This window comes from Notamacropus eugenii, chromosome 4 (genome assembly GCF_028372415.1).
Source record: "Notamacropus eugenii isolate mMacEug1 chromosome 4, mMacEug1.pri_v2, whole genome shotgun sequence".
In the NCBI taxonomy this organism is placed as follows: domain Eukaryota; kingdom Metazoa; phylum Chordata; class Mammalia; order Diprotodontia; family Macropodidae; genus Notamacropus; species Notamacropus eugenii.
The window spans coordinates 2264771-2287907 of NC_092875.1; the positions used below are offsets into that span (position 1 = coordinate 2264771).

At 39.1% G+C, this 23137-nt stretch overlaps 1 protein-coding gene across 1 annotated transcript in view; it reads right to left on the reverse strand.

The window, feature by feature from the left end:
* The window catches only part of LOC140502735 (uncharacterized), a 45181-nt gene that overhangs the window by 17379 nt on the left and 4665 nt on the right, over positions 1-23137 (reverse strand). The window contains 2 exon segments of the mRNA XM_072606681.1: positions 1783-1878; positions 3230-3356. Of these exon segments, the coding sequence (XP_072462782.1) occupies positions 1783-1878; positions 3230-3356 (223 nt within the window).

Consider the following 23137-nt stretch of genomic DNA (forward strand, 5'->3'; position numbering starts at 1 on the left):
CCAAACCAGGAAGAGACAAAACAGAGAAAGAAGATTATAGACCAATTTCCCTGATGAATATAGATGCAAATATTTTCAATAAGATTTTACCAAAATGAATACAGCATCTTATCACGAGATTAATACATTATGATCAGGTAGGATTCATACCAGGAATGCAGGGCTGGTTCAATATTAGGAAAACTATTAGCATTATTGATCATATCAACAACAAAACTAACAAAAATCACATGATTATTTCAATAAATACAGAAAAAGCTTTTGACAAAATACAACACCCATTCCTATTAAAAACACTGGAGGACATAGGAATAAAGGGAACTTTTGATAAAATAATAAGCAGTATCTATCTAAAACCTTCAGCAAGCATTATATGCAATGGGGCTAAGCTACATGCATTTCCAATAAGATCAGGGGTGAAACAAGGGTGCCCATTATCACCGCTATTATTCAATATGGTACTAGAAATGTTAGCTGTAGCAATTAGACAAGATAAAGAAATTGAAGGAATTAGAATAGGCAAAGAAGAAATGAAGTTATCACTCTTTGCAGATGATATGATGATATACTTAGAAAATGCCAGAGATTCAAGTAAAAAACCACTTGAAACAATAAACAACTTTGGCCAAGTTGCAGGTTACAAAATAAACCCACACAAATCTTCTGCCTTTCTATATATTAGTAACAAAACCCAACAGCAACAGATAGAAAGAGAAATCCCATTTAAAGCTAGGGTAGACACTGTAAAATATTTGGAAGTTTATCTGCCAAATCAAACCCAAGGACCATATGTACACAACTACAAGACACTTTTCACACAAATAAAGTCAGATCTAAGTAAGTAGAAAGACATCAGCTGCTTATGGGTAGGCCGAGCCAATATAATAAAAATCACAATTTTATATAAATTAATTTACTTATTTAGTGCCATACTAATTAAACTGCCAGATAATTATATTCTAGAACTGGAAAAAAATACTATCAAAATTCATCTGGAAGGACAAAAGGTCCAGAATATCAAGGAGACTAATGAAAAGAAATGCTAGAGAAGGTGGGCTAGTACTACCACATCTCAAATTGTAGTATAAAGCAGCATTTATCAAACAGCTTGGTACTGGGTAAGAAACACAAGGGTAGACAAGTGGAATATGCTAGGTACTCAAGAGAAAGTAGACTATGAATATAGTAGCCTACTGTTTGATAAACCCAAGGACCCTAGCTTCTGGGATAAGAACTCACTTGCTGGGCAAACTGGATGAAAGTGTGGTGGAAACTAGGCACAGACCAATGCCTGACACTGTACAGAAGAATAAAATCCAACTGGGAACACAGACCTAAAGTTCCATAGGAGCAGGAGACATTCATGACATTGCTTTATGTGCTTGGCACTTTCTACAGGGTCTGCAACAGAGTAGGCTCTTAGAGGTTTGTTGACTTGAAAAAAAAGTCTAGGGAAGAGCTCAGATAGAAGACCCTAACCTCTTTATACTTTCAGGGGAATTTCATGCCCCCAAATACCAAAGAATGACTTTTTTGGGGATCATAGGTTTATTCTTAGAAGGAAGATGAAAAGCCATGGAGAACAAATCCCTCATTTCACACATGGGAAAAGTGAACCTCATTAATTCTGTAATGGATTCAGAAAGCCACTACTAGGAAACATCTGAAAAAAAAAATTCCAAGTGAGGTCTTCCTGCCTCCATACTGAGCACCTGCTTCACCATGACACATAGCAGCCTCTTGTAACTCCAGCTCCCATATACCTGCTTTCACCTCACTCACCTGGAGAGCAGCTCCTCAGACCTTCTTGCTCCAGCATCCATGGTGCTTCCCTTTGCTCAAAATAAGAGATCACATCTTCTCTGGGAACTGGAAGTCCTGGGCATGGGGAGTCAGGGATGAGAATAGAGAGAAACAGCATTCAGTTCTCTTTAGGGAAAAGCATTCAGACATAGATTTGCTACATTTTGTGATTCACTCCATAACGTTCACATATGAGTCTGTACTCACCCATTAGTGCTTGCAATGCAAGAAATCCCAAGCAGAATGTGCCACATCATCCTGTTGTACAGCCTGTTCTGAGTTTCATTCTGGCAGAAACTCCTAACTGCCAAACTGGCTAAAAAGATTTATTGTGCAAGACCAGCCTCAAGCCCCAGTAACAGGGACCTTCATCAACCAGTAAAAAGTGTAAAAACATTCTCCCCATAAACTATTCCTCACTCCATGAGACCTATACAAAAGTTGTGTACTCTTCATTTGGAGTGTTTTTGCCTTTTCAGATGAGATTCTCCTGCTAGCAAACTTGATAGACCCTATTTGGTCCAGGACAGTCTCAGCATTTCTTTTCTGAGCTTTGAAGAGAGGTGAGGGAGAAGATCATGGAACCAGGTTGGTATCACAAAATTTGGTCTTGGTGAATCTTCTTCATGGAAGGATGAACTCATGGCATACTTTCCTTTCTCTAGAAATGAGAGGCAGCTGATGGTGCAGTGGAGAGAGCCCTGAGCCTAGAGTGAGGTGTGCCAGAGTCTAAATCTACCTGAGACAGTTACTAGCTGTGTACCACAGGAAAACTCTCTTAACTTCCATTTGCCACAGTTTCCTCAACTGTCAAATGGGGAGAATAATATCACCCACCTGGAAGGTTGCTGTCATAATGAAGTGACATGATATTGTAAAGAAAGCCCTGGGCTCAGCACCTTGTATACAGTAAGTGAAAATAAATGCTTCTTCCCTTCCTTTCCCACCATCTCTGCTGGAATTTGAGAGCAACAGGAAGGAGCATTCAGGACAAACTTGCTAAAGGGGGGACAATTAGTAGCCATAACTGATGCCTGTTTAAAAAGAGAATATTCCAGATCCTAGACCCATCTCAGAGAGGATAGGCTTGTAAGGAGAAGTCACCTGAGTAGCTTTCACAGAACTGGCAGACACAATTCCTGTCGAGGTGGAAGTGAGACCGAATGACCCTGAGATTAGTTCTGTGCCTCTGGTCCTTCCACACTAATTTGAAGCTGGCTAGAGGTGGGAAGCTTCAGGAGCAACAAGGAACCCTCAGGTTCCTGTCCTAGAAAGCAAAGTTTTTCTAGAGGAAACACCAGGCAGCAGGACAGGAGATCAACACTGTTCTCTCTAATAACTGATAAATGCTCCAAACCCTGCACATCAGGGAATGAAGACATCTTTTTCATGGCTGACTCTGTGTTACCAAAAGAAGTGTCCTTACCCAGGGAGAGCAGGTTCTGGGCATTCTCCAGCATGACCACCCTGTACAGCTCCTTCTGAGCATGGTCCAACAGGCCCCACTCCTCCTGGGTGAAGTCCACAGCCACGTCCTTGAATGTCACCAGCCCCTAAATCATTAAAAGTCATAGAATGGAGAGTTGAAGGAAATTCCAGATTTTAATACTCCTACCCTCAGTGATTTACAGAACAAAACTGAAATGCAGAGAATGGATTTGCTGAAAAGTCATCATGCCCTTCAAGAGAATCAGAGTTAACTCTTAAAATCAAGGTCATGAAGAGCCCAGTTGAATTTTGAGAAAAGCTTTTTATATGATCACTATGATAAAAGCTGAGAAATATTGTCTCCTAAAATGAGTCTCCTGTTGAATCAGAGAGAAAGTTTGTGTTCCATGTGTGAGGAAGGTGGATCTGTAGGGAAAAGTGGTGACAGGAAACATCTTCCTTAGCAGAAATAATGGTTATATTATTGTCCAAAAATTAATTTATTTTTTCAAATCTCTTATGTGCATAAGTATGGTAAATTCTAGAATTTATTTGCTTTCATGTTGAATGGAGTTATAGGAAGATTTACTTAAACCCAAAGCATATAGAGGTCAAAGGAGTGATTTTATAGTCCAGAGGAAGAGGAAGCCCTAGATAACATGTATACAATACATGCCTAAACATATGTGTATACACATATATGTAGATGCACATATGCCAATACTATAAATTACACATATATCATATATGTGCAAAATTATTTGCATGTTATCTCCTCTACTACATTATGAATGCTTTAGGATTAGGAACTGTTATACCTTTTTAAAAACAAATTATTTTACTTTCAATAAGGGAGCAAAACACACATTTCCAGGAGTACAATAAAAAAGATGAATGCTCATGGAAGTGGAAATCTACCATGGACAACTTCCAGCTCTCAAAATATACAAGAAAGTTATCATGTCAATTTCTTTCTTTCTTCTTCTCCTTGCTCCACCCTTCCCTGGTTTGGCCCTAGAGATGACCACCATTAGCCACAAATAGGCATATGTATGTAAAAGTGTTCTCTACATAATTCTATTCATCATTTGTTTCTCTGCTTGCAGAAAGCATCTCTCTTTAATATGTCCTTTATTTGTAATTAGTGTATTTATAATAGTCAAATTGACTTCTTCACTCAAATTGGTTATGAAAACAATAATCCCAAGCCTTATAATAAATACTTCCAACTCTAACCCTAACCCTTACCCTACATGTGCACTTTGATCTTCATCACTTCGTGAAAGTCTTTCTAGGCATTTCTAAGACCACTGAGCTCATCATTTCTTATAACACAGTAGTATTCCATAACAACCACACATCATGACCCATTCAGCCTTTCCCAAAATGACAGGGAAGCTCCTGATTCCGTGAGACATCAAAACACAATCAAACAAAATGAAAAAGAAAAAGTACAACACAATGTGAAAAATTGCTTTGGAAAAAGAATTGATCTGGAAAAAAGATCCAGGAGGGATTGTTTAAAAATTAGTGAACTTTTAAAAAGCCACAATAAAAAAAGAAGAGCCTAGACATCTGCTTCTCAGAGCCAAGATGGCAGAATAAGAAATAAGTCACTCTCACCCTCTCTTATTGACCTCTGAAAGCTCAGACAATATCATCCCATAAAAATCCCTGGAAGAGCTGAGACAGTGGAGAGATGGGGTTCAGCAGTTTTGTAGCCCAGAAAGCTTCACAGATTATTGGAAAAAGCCCCTCTTGCTCTAGGGAAGGGGGAGCAGTACAGGACAGGAGGTGACCCAGCAATCCAGCATCAAGCCCCACCTCAGCAAACCAGGGGGAATTCCTGAGCCTAGGGTGGTAGAGCAGATAAGCACCAACTCCAGGACCTCTCTGAGTACCTCAGCACAGGCAGGGGAACTGGTAGACACAAGCTCAAAAACCCAACATGTGTGCTGCAGCCAAATGTCCTGATGCTTCAATATAACTCCAGAAGGCACAGCTCCAGGCTGGCAGACATCCTCCAGCAACCAAACATTCAAGTGCAAGACCTGGGTGAGCAGGCATCCCCCAAGGGCCAGACTCCCCATCCCCACCCCAAGAGCTCCAATGTTGCTGATCCCAAGTCTGCACCAGGTAAGCTACCAGACCCTTATAGCCTCCAGCTGCCAGCTGGGATATATATACTTGAGGACCCACTGGCACACAACGCCAGTGGCCAGGTTCCAGGATGTGAGCACAAGAAACTTGTGTCAGTGCTCCTTGCCTTCCAGCAGGAGAGCTCAACTCTAAAAGCCAGGAATCAGGTAAACACCATGACGAAAACACTGAAGTAGAAAACAGCCATAAATTCTTACTATGGGGACAGGGAAGATGAAGGCTGAAATTCAGAAGAGGACAACACTGTCAATACACACACATTCAAAATCTCAAAGGGTTATATGAACTGGTCTGAAGCCCAGAAACCCTTCTAAGAAGAGCTCAAGAAAGATGTGAAAAGTCAAGTAAGAGAGGAAGAAGAAAAATTGGCAAAACAAATGAGAGGTATACAAAAGAGAGTCAAGAGAGTGGAAAAGGAAGGACAAAAATTGTAGAAAACAAATCTTTAAAAAGCAGAATTGATCAAATGGAAAAAGAGGCACAAAAACTCACTGAAGAGAACTCCTTAAAAAGTAAAATGTGCCAAATGGAAAAGAAAGTAAAAGATCTAGAAGAAAATAATTTTTTAAAAACCAGAATTGGGCAAGTGGAAGGTAATGACACCATGAGATAGCAAGAATCAGTCAAACAGAAACAAAAGAATGAAAAAATAGAAGAAAATGTAAACTAACTCATTGGTAAAAACAACTGACCTGGAAAACAGATCCAGGAGAGACAATTTAAAATTATTGGTCTACCTAAAAACCATGATGACAAAAAAAGACTGGACAGCATCTCTCACAAAGTCATCAAGGAAAACTGCTCCAAGGTCCTAGAACCAGCAGGTAAAATAATCATTGAAAGAATTGTCCCATCACCTCCTGAAAGAGACCCCCAAATTGAAAACATCATGAACTATTGTAGCCAAATTTCAAAATTACTGGGTCAAAAAGAAAATACTGCAAACAGCCAGAAAGAAACAATTTAAAAAATCATGGAACCACAGTCAGGATTTACATAGGACCTTGCAGTTTCTATATTAAAACATTGGAGGGCATGGAATATCATATTTGCTTAGGTAAAAGAGTTTAGATTATAACAAAGGATCAACTACTCAGTGAAACTGAGCATAATCTTTCAGGGGAGGAGATGGATATTCCATGAAACAGGGGATTTCCAAACATTCATGATGAAAAGATCAGGGCTCAATAGAAAATCTGAGCTTCAAATACAAGACTGAAGACATAAAAAGGTAAATGGGAAAGAAAAAAACCAACAACATGTTATTAATAAGGGCAAACTATTTACATTCCAACAAGGGAAGATAACATTTGTAATCCTTGAGAACTGCAGTATTATTACACTATTTAAAAGTGTTATACAAAGACAGAGGTTGTGGGTATAAGTTGATTTTATGTGATGAAAACAAATCCAATGAAGTGGTGTAAAGGCATTGTCCTGGGAGGAGAGGGAAGGAGGAGGCAGACAAGGGTAAATTACATCACATGAAAGGGCACAAAAGTCTACTACTGTAGAGAAAAAGAAGGGAGGGAGATGAGCATTATTTGAACGTTTCTCTCATCAGATTTGGCTCAAAGACAGAATGATATAATCAGTTAGATACAGAAATCTAACTTACCCTTACAGAAAGTAAGAGGAGAAAGGGGAAAGAAAAGAGAGAGGGTAGATAGAAGAGAGAGAAGAAGTAGTCAGGGTAAAGGGGAAGAAAAGGAAGGCAGCCGATAAAAGGGAGAGAAGACTGAGGGAGGTGCTGATCTAAAGCAAAACTCTAGTGAGCAGGGAAAGGGAGAAAGGAGAGAGAAAAGCATAAATGTGGGAAAAAGGATGGAGAGAAAAACACAGAGAGTAATCGAAACTGTGAAAATAAATGAGATGAACTGTCCCATAAAACAGAAGCAGAGAGCTGCAATGCTAATTATGGGAATTAAAAATCTTCCCTACCTGTTAATGGGCCTGCTCATTAAGGGAAGTTTGATTGGGGGAGATTTTTTTAGTAGGAAGGCCCACATCTTTTCTTAATTTCTAATGAGGTCCTGGTTCTCAAGGGTTGTGATGCCCTCTGGCTCTGAAAAGTATAGGAATGTGCATCTATACACACACACACACACACACACACACACACACACACACACACACACACACACACACACACTCTCGCGCTCTCTCTCTCTCTCTCTCTCTGAGGTGAGGTTTTGTTTTGGGATTTACTCATTGAAAGTGTTTGTTTGGCTAGATGAGATTCTGGGTAGTTGTTAAGGAGCCCCCCACCCCGGCTTTAAAACTTCAGATGATGGTGCTTCTCTCTCTGGTAACTCTGTATGTATGGTCAGATAGTAGGAATCCCTGTCTGTTGGTCTTTCTGTTTGCAATTTTTTCTTATAATTTCTGTTTCTATTATCCCTAAATTTCGGGGTGCTGACTTTTCCCCCTAAACAAAGTGAATGATATATGTGCTTGATTAAAGTAGATTATTGCCCCCTCAAAAGTTGCTTTCCTTTTAGAAAAGCAGATCAAGGAACCTGTGCAGTAAACCCTCCCGTGTAAGACAGGGTCCTTCCTGATAAAATAGCAGAGTGGATTAAGAACCACAATCCTACAATATGTTGTTTACAAGAAACACATTTGAAGCAGAAGGATACACAAAGACTAAAGGTAAAATACTGGAGCAAAATATATTATGCTTCATTTGCAGTAAAAAAAAAAAAAATAAGCAGAGAGAGCAATCCTAACCTCAGAAAAAGCAAAAGACAAGATAGATGAAATAAAAATAGATAAGGAAGGAAAACACATTCTGCTAAAGGTAATGGAGTAATAACATTACTAAATATATATGCACAAGTGCTAAAGCATCCAAAATCTTAAAGGAAAAGTTAAGGGAGTTACAGGAAGAGATAGATAACAAAACTATACTAGTGGGGACCCTCAACCTACCCCCTCTCAGAACTAGATAAATCTAACCAAAAATAAACAAGAAAGAAGCTAAAGAGCTGACTAGAATGTTACAAAAGGTAGGTATGTTTGATTTCTGGAAAAAAATGGATACAGATAGAAAGGAATATACCTTTTTCTCAGTGGTACATGACACCTACACAAAAATTGACCACATCCTTGGGCATAAAAATTGCACAATCCAATGAAGAAAGGCAGAAAGAAAATACATACTTTTCAGATCATGATGCCATAAAAATTACACGTAATAAAGGGCCACAGAAACATAAGACTAAAAATGATTTGGAAAATAAATAACCTAATCCTAAAGAATGAATGGTTAAATAACAAATCATAGAAACAATCAATAACTACTTCTAAGAAAATTAAAACAAGGAGACAACATACCAAAATTTATGGGATGCAACAAAAGCAGTTCTTAGGGGAAGTTTTATATCTCTAAATGCTTATATGAATAAAATAGAGAAAGAAGAGATCAATGAATTGGGCATGCTACTAAAAATGTTAGAAAAAGAACAAATTAAAATCCCCAACTAAATACCAAAATAATGATTCTGAAAAGCAAAAGAGAGGTTAATAACATTGAAATTAAGAAAACTTGGAACTAATAAATAAAACTAGATGCTGGTGTTATGGAAAAAAATAAAAAAAAAAACAAAAAATAAACAACTTTAGCAAAGTTGCAGGATATAAAATAAACCAATAGAAATCATCAATATTTTTATATAAAACTAACAAAGCCCAACAATAAGTGATAGAAAGAGAAATTCCACTTAAAGTCATTGTAGACAAAAAATTTGGGAATCTACCTGACAAAACAAACCCAGGAACGATATGCAACCAATTACAAAACACCTTTCACACAAATGAAGTCAGATCCAAATAATTTGAAAAATAGCAGTTGCTCATGGTTTGGCTGAGCCAACAATGTAATAAAAATGACAATTCTACCCAAATTAATTTACTTATTCATTTCCATATCAATCAAAATACCAAAAAATTATTTTATACAGCTAGCAAAAAACAACAACAAAATTCAACTGGAGCAACAAAAGCTCCAGAATATCAAGGGAATTAATGAAAAGAAATGCAAGGGAAAGTGGCCTAGACCTGCCAGATCTTAAATGGTATTCTAAAGCAGCAATTGCCAAAACTATTTGGTGGTTGCTGTCTTTCTCTCTCTGAAGAGGAACAAAATAACATCACTATGGTAAAGTCAAGTTTCAATGTGTCTGACTGAGGGTGATCAAACAAAATGAGTTCAGAATCTCTACCCCAGGTTGAGCATAAATAGTCTGTGAACATTGGGGGTGGATATTCTAAATTTGTGCATCCTGCACTCCCTCTGAGCTGTTTCAATTCTGCTTTGCTCATAGAGCACAGCACCTTCTCCGATGTGGGCACACCATGGTGAGCAGTCCTGTGCCAATATCTCCCATGGGGCACAATCAAACTCAAAGTTCTTGAGAGAGGTGTTGAGAGAGTCCTTGTATCACTTCTTCTGACCACCAGGTGAATGTTTGCCCTGTGTGAGTTCTCCATAAAATAGTCTTTTGGCAAGCACATGTTTTGCATCTGAACAAACCAGTCAGCCCACTGGAGTTTTGTTATCTGAGCAGAGAGTGAATGTGTGGCAGTTTAGCTCTACTTTGCATATCAGTGTCCAGGACCTTATCTTGCCAGATGATCCTCAGAATCTTCCTAAGACAGTTTAAATGGAAGAGATTCAGTTTCCTGGCATGGTGCTGGTAGACTGTCCACATTTCACAAGCATATAAAGATGAGGTCAGCTCAATGGCTCTGTAGACCGACCCTTTGGTAGGCAGTCTAATACCTCTTTTCTCCCATAGTTTCCTTTGGAGCCTCCCAAATACTGAGTTAGCTCTGGCTTGCATGTGTCAACCTCACTGTCAATGTGTACATCCCTGGAAAGTACACTACCAAGGTAAGTAAACTTATCCACATCACTGAAAACTCCTCCATTTGCTGTAACTGATGTTTCTACATATGGATGGTGTAGTGGTGGCTGTTGGAGTACTTGTATTTTCTTGGTATTAATTTTTAGGCCAAAATTAGCACAGGCAGCAGAGAATTGATTCTTACTTTGTTGCATCTCAGCTTCAGAGGCTGCACTGAGCGCACAATCATCTGCAAACAGAAAAGAATGCACCAAACACTCACTCCACTTTGGTCTTGGCTTGTGGCCTTTTTAAAATGAAGCATCTGTCACCAGTGCAGTAGCTGACCTTCATGCCATGTTCATCCTCATGGAAAGCATTTGACAACATGGCTGAAAACACCATGCTAAAAAGCATGAGAGCAAGCATGCTGCCTTATTTCACTCCATTGGTGACTGGGAAAGCACAAGGGCATTGGTACTGACTAAGAAATGGTGGTGAATAAGTGGAATAGGTTAGGTACACAAGACTCAATAGTAAATGACTATAGTAATCTACTATTTGAAAATCCCCAAAACTCCAGCTTCTAGGAAAAGAACTTACTATTTAACAAAAACTGCTGGGAAAACTGGAAAATAGTGCATCAGAAACTAGGCATAAAGCAACATTTTACATGTTATACCAAGATAAAGTCAAAATAAGTATATGATTTAGATATAAAGACTGATACTGAGAACAAGGAATAGTTTACCTGTCAGATCAATGGAGAAGGGAAGAAATTGTGACCACCCAAGATATGGAGAACATTATGAAATGCAAAATTGGCAGTTTTGATTACATTAAATTGTAAAGTCTTTACAGAAACAAAGCCAATGCAACCAAGATTAGAAGGGAAGCAGAAAGCTAAGAAATAATTTTTATAGATAGTGTCTATGATAAAGGCCTCATTTCTAATTGTTTACAGAACAGAGTGAAATTTATAGGAATGCAAGTTATTATCCAAATGATAAATGGTCAAAGGATAAAAACAGGCAGTTTTCAGAGGAAGAAAACAAAGCTATCTATAGTCATGAAAAATGCTCTAAATAAATACTGATTAGAGAAATGCAAATCCAAATGACTCAGAGGTACCACATCACACCTATCAGATTGGCTAACATGACAAAACAAGAAAATGGTAACTATTGAAAATGATGTGGAGAAGTTGGAATACTAATGCATTGTTGTTGAGGTTGGGAACTGATCCAACCATTCTGGAGAGTAATTTGGCACTATGCTCAAAGGGCTATAGAATTGCATAGACTTTGATCAAACAACATAACATTTAGATCTGTATCCCAATGAGAGCATAAAAATGGGAAAAGGACCCATATATACAAAAATATATATAGTAGCTCTTTTTTTCATGGCAAACAATTGGATATTGAGGGGATGTCCATCAGCTGGGTAATGGCTGAACAAGCTGTCACATATAAATGGAATACTATTGTGGTATAAGAAATGATGAGCAGGTAGACTTCAGAAAAAACTGGAAAAGCTTATATGAACAGATGCTAAGTGGAATGAGCAGAACCAGGAAACCATTGCACACAGTAACAGCCACATTGTGTGATGACTGACCTTGACAGACTTAGCTCTTCTCAGCAATACCACAACTCCAAAAGACTCACAATAGAAAATGCCATCCACATCCACAGAAAGAAGGTTAGGAGTCTGAATGCAGATGGAAGCAGACTATTTGTTCTCCTTTTCTTTTGTTTCTTCTTTCTTGTGGTTCCTCCCCTTAGTTCTTTAGAGTATGACTAATGTGGGTGTAGTGTGTATTCCATGAAGACCAATATCTTTGGTGTGATGGCTGCTGAGTGCTTTTCTGGCCTCTTTCCACCTTTGGTGTCTACCTGTTCTACCTAACTCTCACCTGTGGCTCTAAGAAGCTGCAGCATGCACAGTGGCCACACCCCGGGAAACTATTTCAGCAGACAGGCCAAACCAGGTTGAGGGTAACCAAGGGGTCTCAAACCCATTGGTGAGTTAGGGGGGGTGTCTACCCCAAGCATGTGAAGACTTCCTCTGGTGGAATGGGTGGATGAGAACAATTTGCTTCAAAAGCCATGAAGGCAGCTGAAGCAGGCAAAGTGGAGCGCTTAGAGCTTGGTTAAACACCGAAGACACCAACGTCACCCACTGCATCCTGAGCCATTGCCAGTCATCTTGACTGTGTCCTGCCACTGGACTGTGATGACACTGGAGGAGAAAGTGAGGCTGGTGACTTTGTGCAATTCTGCCTCACTTAAATCCAATTTATGCATGAATCAAAAGGCATCACCCATACCATTTCACTATTATGACTCAAAGTCCTGTGGTGAGAAGCAAGTGATGAAGCAGCAGCTGTGCATACACTGGGAGCTGTAATCACAACCCTGCACACAGGTGGCCCAGGCCATAGGATCATTTCTCACTGGAACCAGCAGTGGGACTTGGGAGCCCCCTGGGTGTCTTAGCAGCCTTTTCAGGATCACACTGCTCACCTCCTGGTGTGAGGAAGCAGGCTAGAAAAGGTGCCCTAACCATTGTCTGCTTACCCAACCCTGACCTGGTTACCGTGGCAGGCAGGGAATCCCACTATGTGGTTGAAACATAAAAAAATGTACAAAAACATCTGCAAAGGTGATTCCACTCACCATTGGTGCATGGAACATGCACACACTAATAGTCAACACAAAATTCAGTAGACCAGAAAAAAGAACTGCTCTTGTTCCAAGAGAACTCAACATGTATCACATCCAAATAGCAGCCCTGAGAGAAACAAGGTTGGCAAATGAAGGCCATCTTGCTCAAGTTGGAGATGGATACACCTTTTTCAAGAGTGGGTGCAGTGAAGGGGAGTGCTGGGAAGCTGGTGTGGGTTTTCCAATCAAAACTCATCTAATCAGCAAGCTGGTATGACTGCCAAAAGGAGTAAATGACAGGCTCATGACATTGAGATTGCCACTTGCAGGAAAATGCCATGCCAACATCATCAATGCCTATGCTCCCACCATGACAAACCCTGATGAAGTGAAAGAAAAATTTTATGAAGACCAAGAGGCCTTTATTATCAATGCGCCAAAAGAGGACAAGTTTATCATTCTGGGTGACTTTAATGCTAGAGTAGGCTCAGACTACCAGACTTGGCAGGGCATCCTTGGGAGGAATGGAGTTGAAAACAGCAACAGCAGTGGTCATTTAGTGTTGAAGACTTGTGTATCACATGACCTTCTCATCACCAACACCATCTTCTGCTTACCTAAACACAATAAAACTTCATGGATGCACCCTTGCAGTAAACACTGGCATCTAATAGATTATGTGATAGTAAGGAGAAGAGACAGACAAGATGTGAGAGTGACAAAGGAGATTATCCCCCAGGAGTTCAAGGATGCCTCCATCGTCCATCTCTGTAAGGGTAAAGGGAATAGATTGTTGACAAATGCTTTCAATGAGGATGAACATGGCATCAAGGTCAATTAATGTACTGATGGTAAGTTCTTCAATTTGAAAGAAATAGACTGTGACAATCACAGGAGGATCTCTCTCTTTGTCAATGCTGGCAAAGTTCTTGCTAGAGTCCTCCTTAATAGGCTGCTCCTTCACCTGGAAGATGGTCATCTACCTGAGAGCCAGTGCTGCTTCAGAAAGTGCCAATGAACAGTCGATAGGGCGTATGCTGTTCACCAATTCCAGGAGAAGTGCCAGGAGCAGAACAGAGGTCTGTACACAACCTTTGTAGATGTGACCAAGGCCTTTGACACTGTTAGTCATGAGGGCTTATGGAAAACTATGTCAAAATTTGGTTGCCCGGAGAAATTCATCAATATTATACGTCAGTTTCATGATGGCAAGTTTGCCCAGGTTGTGGATAGTGGACAATGCTCTCGTGACTTTCCAGTCACCAATGAAAACAAGGCTATGTGCTTCCTTCCATGCTTTTTAACATGATATTTTCAGCCATGTAGACAAATGTTTTCAATGAGGATGAACACGGCATCAAGGTCAATTACTGTACCGATGGCAAGTTCTTCAATTTGAAAAGACTACAAGCCAAGACCAAAGTGGAGGGAGTGTTGGTGCATGATTTTCTGTTTCCAGATGACTGTGCACTCAATGCAGTCTCTAAAGCTGATATGCAATAAAGTGTGGATTAATTCTCTATTGTCTGTGCTAAGTTTGCCCTAATAATTAACACCAAGCAGGTGCTCCATCAGCCATCACACCATCCATATGTGGAACCATCAGTTACAACAAATGGAGATGGTTTGAATGTTGTGAATAAGTTCACTTACCTTGGTATTGTTCTTTCCCAGGATGTACACATTGACAATGAGGTTGATGCACACATTACCAGAGCTAGCTCAGTGTTTGGGAGGCTTCAAAGAAAAGTTTGGGAGAGAAGAGGTATTAGACTGACTACCAAACTGAAGATCTAGAGAGCTATTGTGCTGACCTCATTGCTATATGCTTGTGAAACATGGACAGTCTACCAGTACGATGCCATTAAACTGAATAGCATCCATTTCAACTTCCTTAGGAAAATTCTGAGGATCACCTGGATGGATAAGGTACCACACACTGAAGTCCTTGCTCGAGGTGAACTGCCAAGTATTCAAACTATACTTCAGAGAGTGCTTGGTTAGACACCAGGGACACCAATGTCATCCACTGCATCCTGGGCCATTGCCAGTCATCTTGACTCTGTCCTGCCACTGGACTATGATGACACTGGAGCAGAAAGTGAGGTTGATGACTTCGTGCAACTCTGCCTCACTTAAATCCAATTTATGAACGAATCAAAAGACATCACCCATACCATTTCACTACCATGGGCTGGCCATGTTGTCCGGATGCAAAATGTACTCTTGCCAAAAAGACTATTTTATGGAGAACTTGCATGGGGCAGGCGATCACATGGTGGCCAGAAGAAACAATACAAGGGCACTCTCAAAGTTTCTCTGAAGAACTTTGGATTTGGGGCATCTGAACAATGAGGCCAGGGGGCGGAGCTAAGATGGTGGAGTGAGAGCAAGGACTCAACTAAGCATTTAGACAAACTCCTTCAGATACCTCAGAAAAGAGAATTTGACCAAATTTTGGAGGTGCAGAATCCAATACGAGACAGACTGTGGCAGATTCACAGCCCCGGCCAGACTGGAAGGTTGATGGGAAGGATCTGTTCCACGAAGGCAAGCCCACAGTGCACAGCGTGTCCAGCACAGGAGAGCAGGAGGGCCCTGGGAAGGCCTGAGGCAGTAGCAGGCAGAACAGTGGGGCGGCAGCCCAGGGTGAGAGACCAGCGGAGCCAAGCAAGTGACAGCCGCTGAACCCCAGATATCGCAGCAGCAGCTCCTGAGACTTTGAGCCTGCAGATCAAATGTCTGTAAGTCACCTATTAGAACTTCCAGGAGCTAAAATGGCAGAGTGATTGCCTCCTCCTTTATTGACCTTGAAAGAACCATAAAATATTTCCCCAGAAAAGTCCCAGATCAGTGGGCACAGCAAAGGGGCAAACAGTATCATAACACCAGAGGCTAGGAAAATAGCTAAGGGGGATTCCTCTTACTATGGCAGAGGCTAACCAGAAGGAGAGGGGCCCCAGGGTGGTAGAAACTCTCACTAGGACTCAGGTGTGCCTCAGCAAAAGGAGAGGAGCTCCAGGGGAGGTGGAAACTCACATTCAGACCCAAGTGAGCCTCAGCGCTAGATGAGGAGCTCCAGGAGAGGTGGAAACTCGCACTAGAACCTAGGTGAGCCTCAGCGCTAGGAGAGGAGCTCCAGGAGGGGTGGAAACTCTCCTTAGGACCCAGGTGTATCTCAGCACTCCAGGGGAAATGGGGAGAAAATAGAGCAGCCAAGATTACCAACCCCTGAGCTTGCCTTTGCCTCAGCTCAGCTGAGGAGATCTCCTGGGAGCAGACCACCTCTCCCCCACACTTAACAAGCTAGCCCAGGGCTGATAGGAGAAACACAAAACAAAAACATAAAAAGGTATCAAACCCAAGGACCATATGAACACAACTACAAGACACTTTTCAAACAAATAAAGTCAGATCTAAGTAACTGGAAAAACATCAGCTGTTTATGGGTAGGCCGAGCCAATATAATGAAAATGACAGTTTTACCTAAATTAATTTACTTATTTAGTGCCATATCAATTAAACTATCAGATAACTATTTTCTAGAGCTGGAAAAAGGAGTATTAAAATTCATCTGGATGGATAGCTTTTTTACACCAGTCAGCTCAACACCAAATTCTGCAGCTTCTAACTGAAACAACCAGAACCCACAACACAAATAATCATCACAAGCAAGAAAAAGCAAAACAAGGGTGAAAAAATCATAGAAACTTTCTATGGGGACAGGAACCAAAAGAAGAATACAAAAGAGGTCAGTACTGAGACTATACTTCCATCTGAAACTTCAGAAAGCACCATGAACTGCTCACATGCACAAAGAGCTCTCCTGGAACAGCTGAAGAAGGAAATAGAAGAGAAACTGGCAATGATTTTAAAAGTATGAAAAAAGAATTCACCGATGAGAACATCTCCATAAAAAGGAAAACTGAACAAATGGAAAAGGAAGTACAAAAACTAACTGGAGAAAATAACTCTTTAAAAGGAACAATTGGACAAAGGGAAAAGGAGATGCAAAAGTTAACTGAGAAAACAATTTGATAAAATTTAGAATTGGGCAAGTAGAAACTAATGACTCTATGAGACATCAAGAATCAGGCAAACAAAATCAAAAGAATGAAAAGATAGAAGACAAGTGTAAAATATCTAACTGGAATAACAATAGACCTGGAAAATAGATCCAGGAGAGAAAATTTAAGAATTATTGGCCTGCCAGAAAGCCCCGATGAAAAAGAGAGTCTGGGCAATGTCTTCCAATAAATCGTCAAGGAAAACTGCCTAGAAGTGCCAGATCCAGAGAGAAAAATACTCGTCTAAAGAATCTACCAATCACCTCATGTAAGGGATCCCAAACGAAAAACACCAAGAAATATTGTTGCCAAATTCCAGAACTATCAAGTGAAGGAGAAAATATTACAAGCAGCCAGAAAGAAACCATTCAAATATCGAAGAGCTACAGTCAGGATCACACAGGGCCTTGCAGCTTCTACATTAAAAGATTGAAGGAATTGGAATCTGATATTCCATAAGGCAAAGGAGCTAGGACTACAACCAAGGATCAATTACCCAGCAAAGTTCAGCATAACATTTCAGGCAGGGAGATGGACATTCAGTGAAACAATGGATTTCCAGACCTTCCTGATGAAAAGGCCAGAAATCAATAGAAAATTTGATCTTCAAATGCAGGTCTGAAGAGAGGCATAAAAAGGTAAACAGGGGAAAAGAAAAACTTATTACTCAGTTTGGGCAAACTACTTCCATCCCTATAAGGGAAAATGATGCTTGCTAATCTTGAGAATTGTACATCTATTATGAAATAAAAGAGGGATATACACAGAGGGAATGGGTATAAAGTAAATGATGTGATGAGAAAAATATGATTTAAGTGTGCAAAGGGATTGTAACAGGAGATGAAAAAAGGAGGAAGTAGAAAATGGTAAATCACATCACAGGAAGAAGTACAAAATTATAGTAGAGGGAAAGAGGGGAGAGAGATGAGCATTGTTTGAGAGGTACTCTCATCTGATTTGGTTCAAGGAGGGAGCAATAAACTTAATTAAGTATATAAATCCAACTAGCTCTATAGGCAGGAGGAGGGGAAGGGGGAAGAAAGGGGAGGGGAAACTAAATGGGAGGGACGAAGTAGTAAGGATAAAGGGAAGTAAAAGGGAGGGGAGCTGAAAGTAGGAAGGGAAGACTGCTGGAGGTGGTGGAGAAAAGTAAAAACTCTACTGAGGGAAAGGGAGACAGGAGAACTAAAAGCACAAACGGTGGGAAAGAGGATGGAGGGGAAGACAGAGATTGTAATCATAACTGTGAATGTGAATGGAATGAACTCACCCATAAAACAGAGGTGGACAGCAGAATGGATTAAAAGCCATTATCCAATAATATGTTCTTTATAAGAAACACATTTGAAATGGGGGGATACACACAAGGTAAAGGTAAAAGGTTGGAATATATTGTGCCTCAGCTGATCTAAGAAAAGCAGGGGTACCAATCCTAATCTCAGACAAAGCAAAAGCACAAATACATCTAATCAAAAGAGATAAGGAAGGAAACTATATCCCGCTAAAAGGCACCATAGATAATGAAGCAATGTCATTACAAAACATGTATGCTCCAAGTGTGATAGCATCCAAATTCTTAGAGGAGAGGCTGGAGGAGTTGAAGGAAGAAATAGACAGCAAAACTATATTGGGAGGGGACCTCAACCTCCCCCTCTCTGAACTTGATAAATCTAACTTCAAAATAAACAAGAAAAAGGTTAAGGAGGTAAATAAAACTCTGGATAAGGTAGATATGATAGATCTCTGGAGAAAACTGAATGGGTATAAAAAGAAATATACTTTTTTCTCAGAGGTACATGGCACATATACAAAAATTGACCATGTTCTAGGGCATAAAAACCTCACAATCCAGGGCAGAAAGGCAGAGATAGTCAATGCATCCTTCTCAGGTCATAATGCAATAAAAATTATATATAATAAAAGGCCAAGGAAAGATAAACCAAAAATCAATTGGAAACTAAATAATCTAATCCTAAAGAAGGAGTGGATTAAACAAGAAATCATAAAAACAATCAACAACTTCATTCAAGAGAATGACAATAATGAGACAACCTATCAAAACTTAAGGGATACTGCAAAAGCAGTTCTTAGGGGAAGTTTTATATCTTTGAATGCCTACATGAATAAAATAGAGAAAGGAGATCAATGGCTTGGGCATGCAGGTGAAAAAGTTAGAAAAAGAACGAATGGAAAATCCCCAAGTAAATACTAAACTAGAAATACTGAAAACCAAAGGAGAGATTAATAAAATTGAAATTAAGAAAACTATTGAATTAATAAATAAAACCAAGAGTTGCTTTTTAAAAAAACTAATAAAATTGAAAAACCTTTGGTCAATCTGATTTTAAAAAAGAAGAAAACCAAATGACTAAAATTAAAAATGAAAGGGGGGAACTCACATCCAATGAGGAAGAAATAAAAACAAGAATTAGAAATTACTTTGCCCAACTTTATGCCCATAAATTTGACAATCTAAATGAGATGGATGTGTATTTAAAAAAATACAAGTTGCCCAGATTAACAGAAGAGGAAGTTGAATACTTAAACAATCCCATCTCAGAAAAAGAAATTGAACAAGCCATCAATGAAATCCCCAGGAAAAAGTCCCCAGGGCCAGATGGATTTACAAGTGAATTTTATCAAACATTTAAAGAACAATAAATTCCAAAACTATATAGACTATTTTTGAAAACTGGGGAAGGAGTCCTCCCAAATTTCTTTTTTATAATACAAATACGGTTTTGCTAGCTAAACTAGGAAGAGACAAAACAGAGAAAGAAAATTATAGACCAATTTCTCTGATGAATATAGATGCAAAAATTTTAAACAAGATTTTAGCAAAATGAATACAGCAACTTATCATGAAAATAATACATTATGATCAAGTAGGATTTCAAGGATATGAGGAATGCAGGGCTGGATCAATATTAGGAAAACTATCAGCATTATCGACCATATCAACAACAAAGCTAACAGAAACCACATCATTATCTCAATAGATGCAGAAAAAGCTTTCAGCAAAATACAACTCCCATTTCTATTAAAAACATTGGAGAGCATAGGAATAAAGGGAACTTTATAAAAAATAATAAGCACTATCTACCTAAAACCTTCAAGCATTATATGCAATGGAGATCAGATAGATACATTTCCAATAAGATCAGGGATGAAACAAGGATGTCCATTATCACCACTATCATTCAATATGGTACTAGAAATGTTAGCTGTAGCAATTAGACAAGATAAAGAAATTGAAGGAATTAGAATAGGCAAAGAAGAAACAAAGTTATCACTCTCTGTAGATGATATGATGATATACTTAGAAAATCCCAGAGATTCAAGTAAAAAACCACTTGAAATAATAAACAACTTTGGCCAAGTTGCAGGTTACAAAATAAACCCACACAAATCTTCTGCCTTTCTAAATATTAGTAACAAAGCCCAACAGCAAGAGATAGAAAGAAAAATCCCATCTAAAGCCAGGGTTGACACCGTAAAATATTTGGGGGTTTACCTGCCAAATCAAACCCAAGGACCATATGAACACAACTACAAGACACTTTTCAAAGAAATAAAGTCAGATCTAAGTAAGTGGAAAAACATCAGCTTCTTATGGGTAGGCCGAGCCAATATAATGAAAATGACAATTTTACCTAAATTAATTTACTTATTTAGTGCCATACCAATTAAACTATCAGATAACTATTTTCTAGAACTGGAAAAAGGAGTATCAAAATTCATCTGGATGAACAAAATATCCAGAATATTAAGGGGACTAATGAAAAGAAATGTTAGGGAAGGTGGCCTAGCTCTACCAGATCTCAAATTGTATTATAAAGCAGCAATTATCAAAACCACTTTGTACTGGGTAAGAAACAGAAGAGTAGACAAGTGGAATATGCTAGGTACTCAAGACATAATAAACAAGGAATATAGCTATCTACTGTTTGATAAACCCAAGGACCCCAGCTTCTGGGAATGAATTCACTTTTCAACAAAATTGCTAGGAAAACTGGATAAAAGTGTGGCAAAAACTAGGCATAGACTAATGCCTGACACCATGCACAAGAATAAAATCCAAATGGGTACATGATCTAGGAATAAAGATTGATACTATAGACAAATTAGTGAAGCAAGGAACAGTGGATTTATCAGATTTATGGAGAAAGAAAGAATGTTTGACTAAAGAAGAGATAGAAAGCATTATGAAGTGCAAGATGAATAATTTTGATTACATTAAAAAGAAAAGTTTTTGCACAACCAAACCCAATGCAACCAAAATTCAGGGTATGTAGAAAACTGGGAAAGAATTTTTACAGCTAACCTCAGGGATAAAGGCCTCATTTCTAGAATATATAGAGAACTAAGTCAATTGTACAAAAATACATGTCATTCCCCAACTGATAAATGGTCAGAGGATATGAACGGGCAATTTTCAGAGGAAGAAATTAAAGATATCTATAGTCATCTGAAAAAAATGCTCTCAATCACTTTTGATTAGAGATGCAAATCAAAACAACTCTGAGATACCACATCACATCCATCAGATTGGCAAACATGACAGAACATGAAGATGATAAATGTTGGAAAGGATGGGGGAGAGTTGGAACACTAATACACTTTTAGTGGAGCTGTGAGCTGATCCAACCATTCTGGAACTATGCCCAAAGGGTTACAAAAATGTGCATACCGTGTGACCCAGCAATAGCGCCTCTAGGACTGTATCCCCAAGAGATCCTAAAAATGGGAAATGCTTCCACATGTACAAAAATATTTATAGCAGCACTTTTTGTGGTGGGCAAAAACTAGAAATCAAGGGGATGTCCATCAACTGGAAAATGGCTGAATGAATTATGGTATATGAATGTGATGGAATACTATTGTGCTATAAGAAATGATGAACAGGAAGACTTCAGAGAGGCCTGGCAGGACTTATATGATCTGATGCTGAACAAAAGGAGCAGAACCAGGAGAATTTTGTGCACAGCAATGACCACAGTGTGCAAGAGTTTTTTGGGGGAGACTTGGAACTTCATTGGAATGCAAGGACTTAAAAAAAAAATTCCCAATGATCTTCTAAGGCACAACGCCTTCCACATCCAGAGAAAGAACTATGGAATAAATTCATAAACCATAGCAGATCATTTGTGTGTGTGTGTTTCTGTGTGTATTGTGTTTTGGTTTGTTAGATGATTGCTTCCACTCATTTTAATTCTTCAACACAGCATGACTACAGTGAAAATATATTTAATAGCCCACATCAGAAAAGGTGCTGTGCTCTTTGAACAAAGCAGAAATGAGACAGCACAAAGGAAACACCGGATGTGCAAATTTGGGATATCCACCACAAATATTTACATGGACTCTCTGTGCCCAACCTCTGGTAGAGCCTTCCAAGTTTCTGTTGGTCTGATCAGCCACAGCTGGACACACTGAAATTTCACTTTATCATAGTGAGGCCATTTTGGTCTCCTTCAAAGATGAAGGACAAAAACCAATGCGAAAACATGTTTCATATGAATATATAAGTACAGCCTATATCACATTGCATGCTGTCTTAAGGAGGGGGAAAATATTCAAAACTCAAAATCTTAAGGAAGGGAATTTTGAAAACTAAAAATAAATTAATTAATTATGAAAAATCTAAACAAAACAAAACGAGCCTAGACATCAGCTTTGAAGAAATTATCAAGGAAAAGTGTGCTGACAATCTAGAAACTGAGGATAAAGTTGAAAGTGAGTGAATCCACTAATCACCTCCTGAAAGAGATACTCAAATGAAAACTCATAGGAATGTTATATCCAATTCCAGAGCTCCAAGGTCAACGAGAAAATATTGTAAGGGCACAGAAAGAAACAATTCCAGTAGGCGTGGAGCCACAGCCAGGATCACACAAGACTGAGGCAACTTCTAGATAATACAGGAGAAAGGGCTTGGAATGTGATATTGTGGAGGGCAAAGGAGTTAGGAAGGCAAGTACCAATCACCTTCCCAGCAAAACTGAGTATGATCCTTGAGGGAAAAAAGCAAAATGTGCAATGAAAGAGAGGACTTCTAAGCATTCTTGAAGAAAAGACTAGAGCTGAAGAGAACATCTGACTTTCAAATACAAGACTCAAGAGAAGCATAAACAGATCAACACTAAAGAGATTCAATAAGATT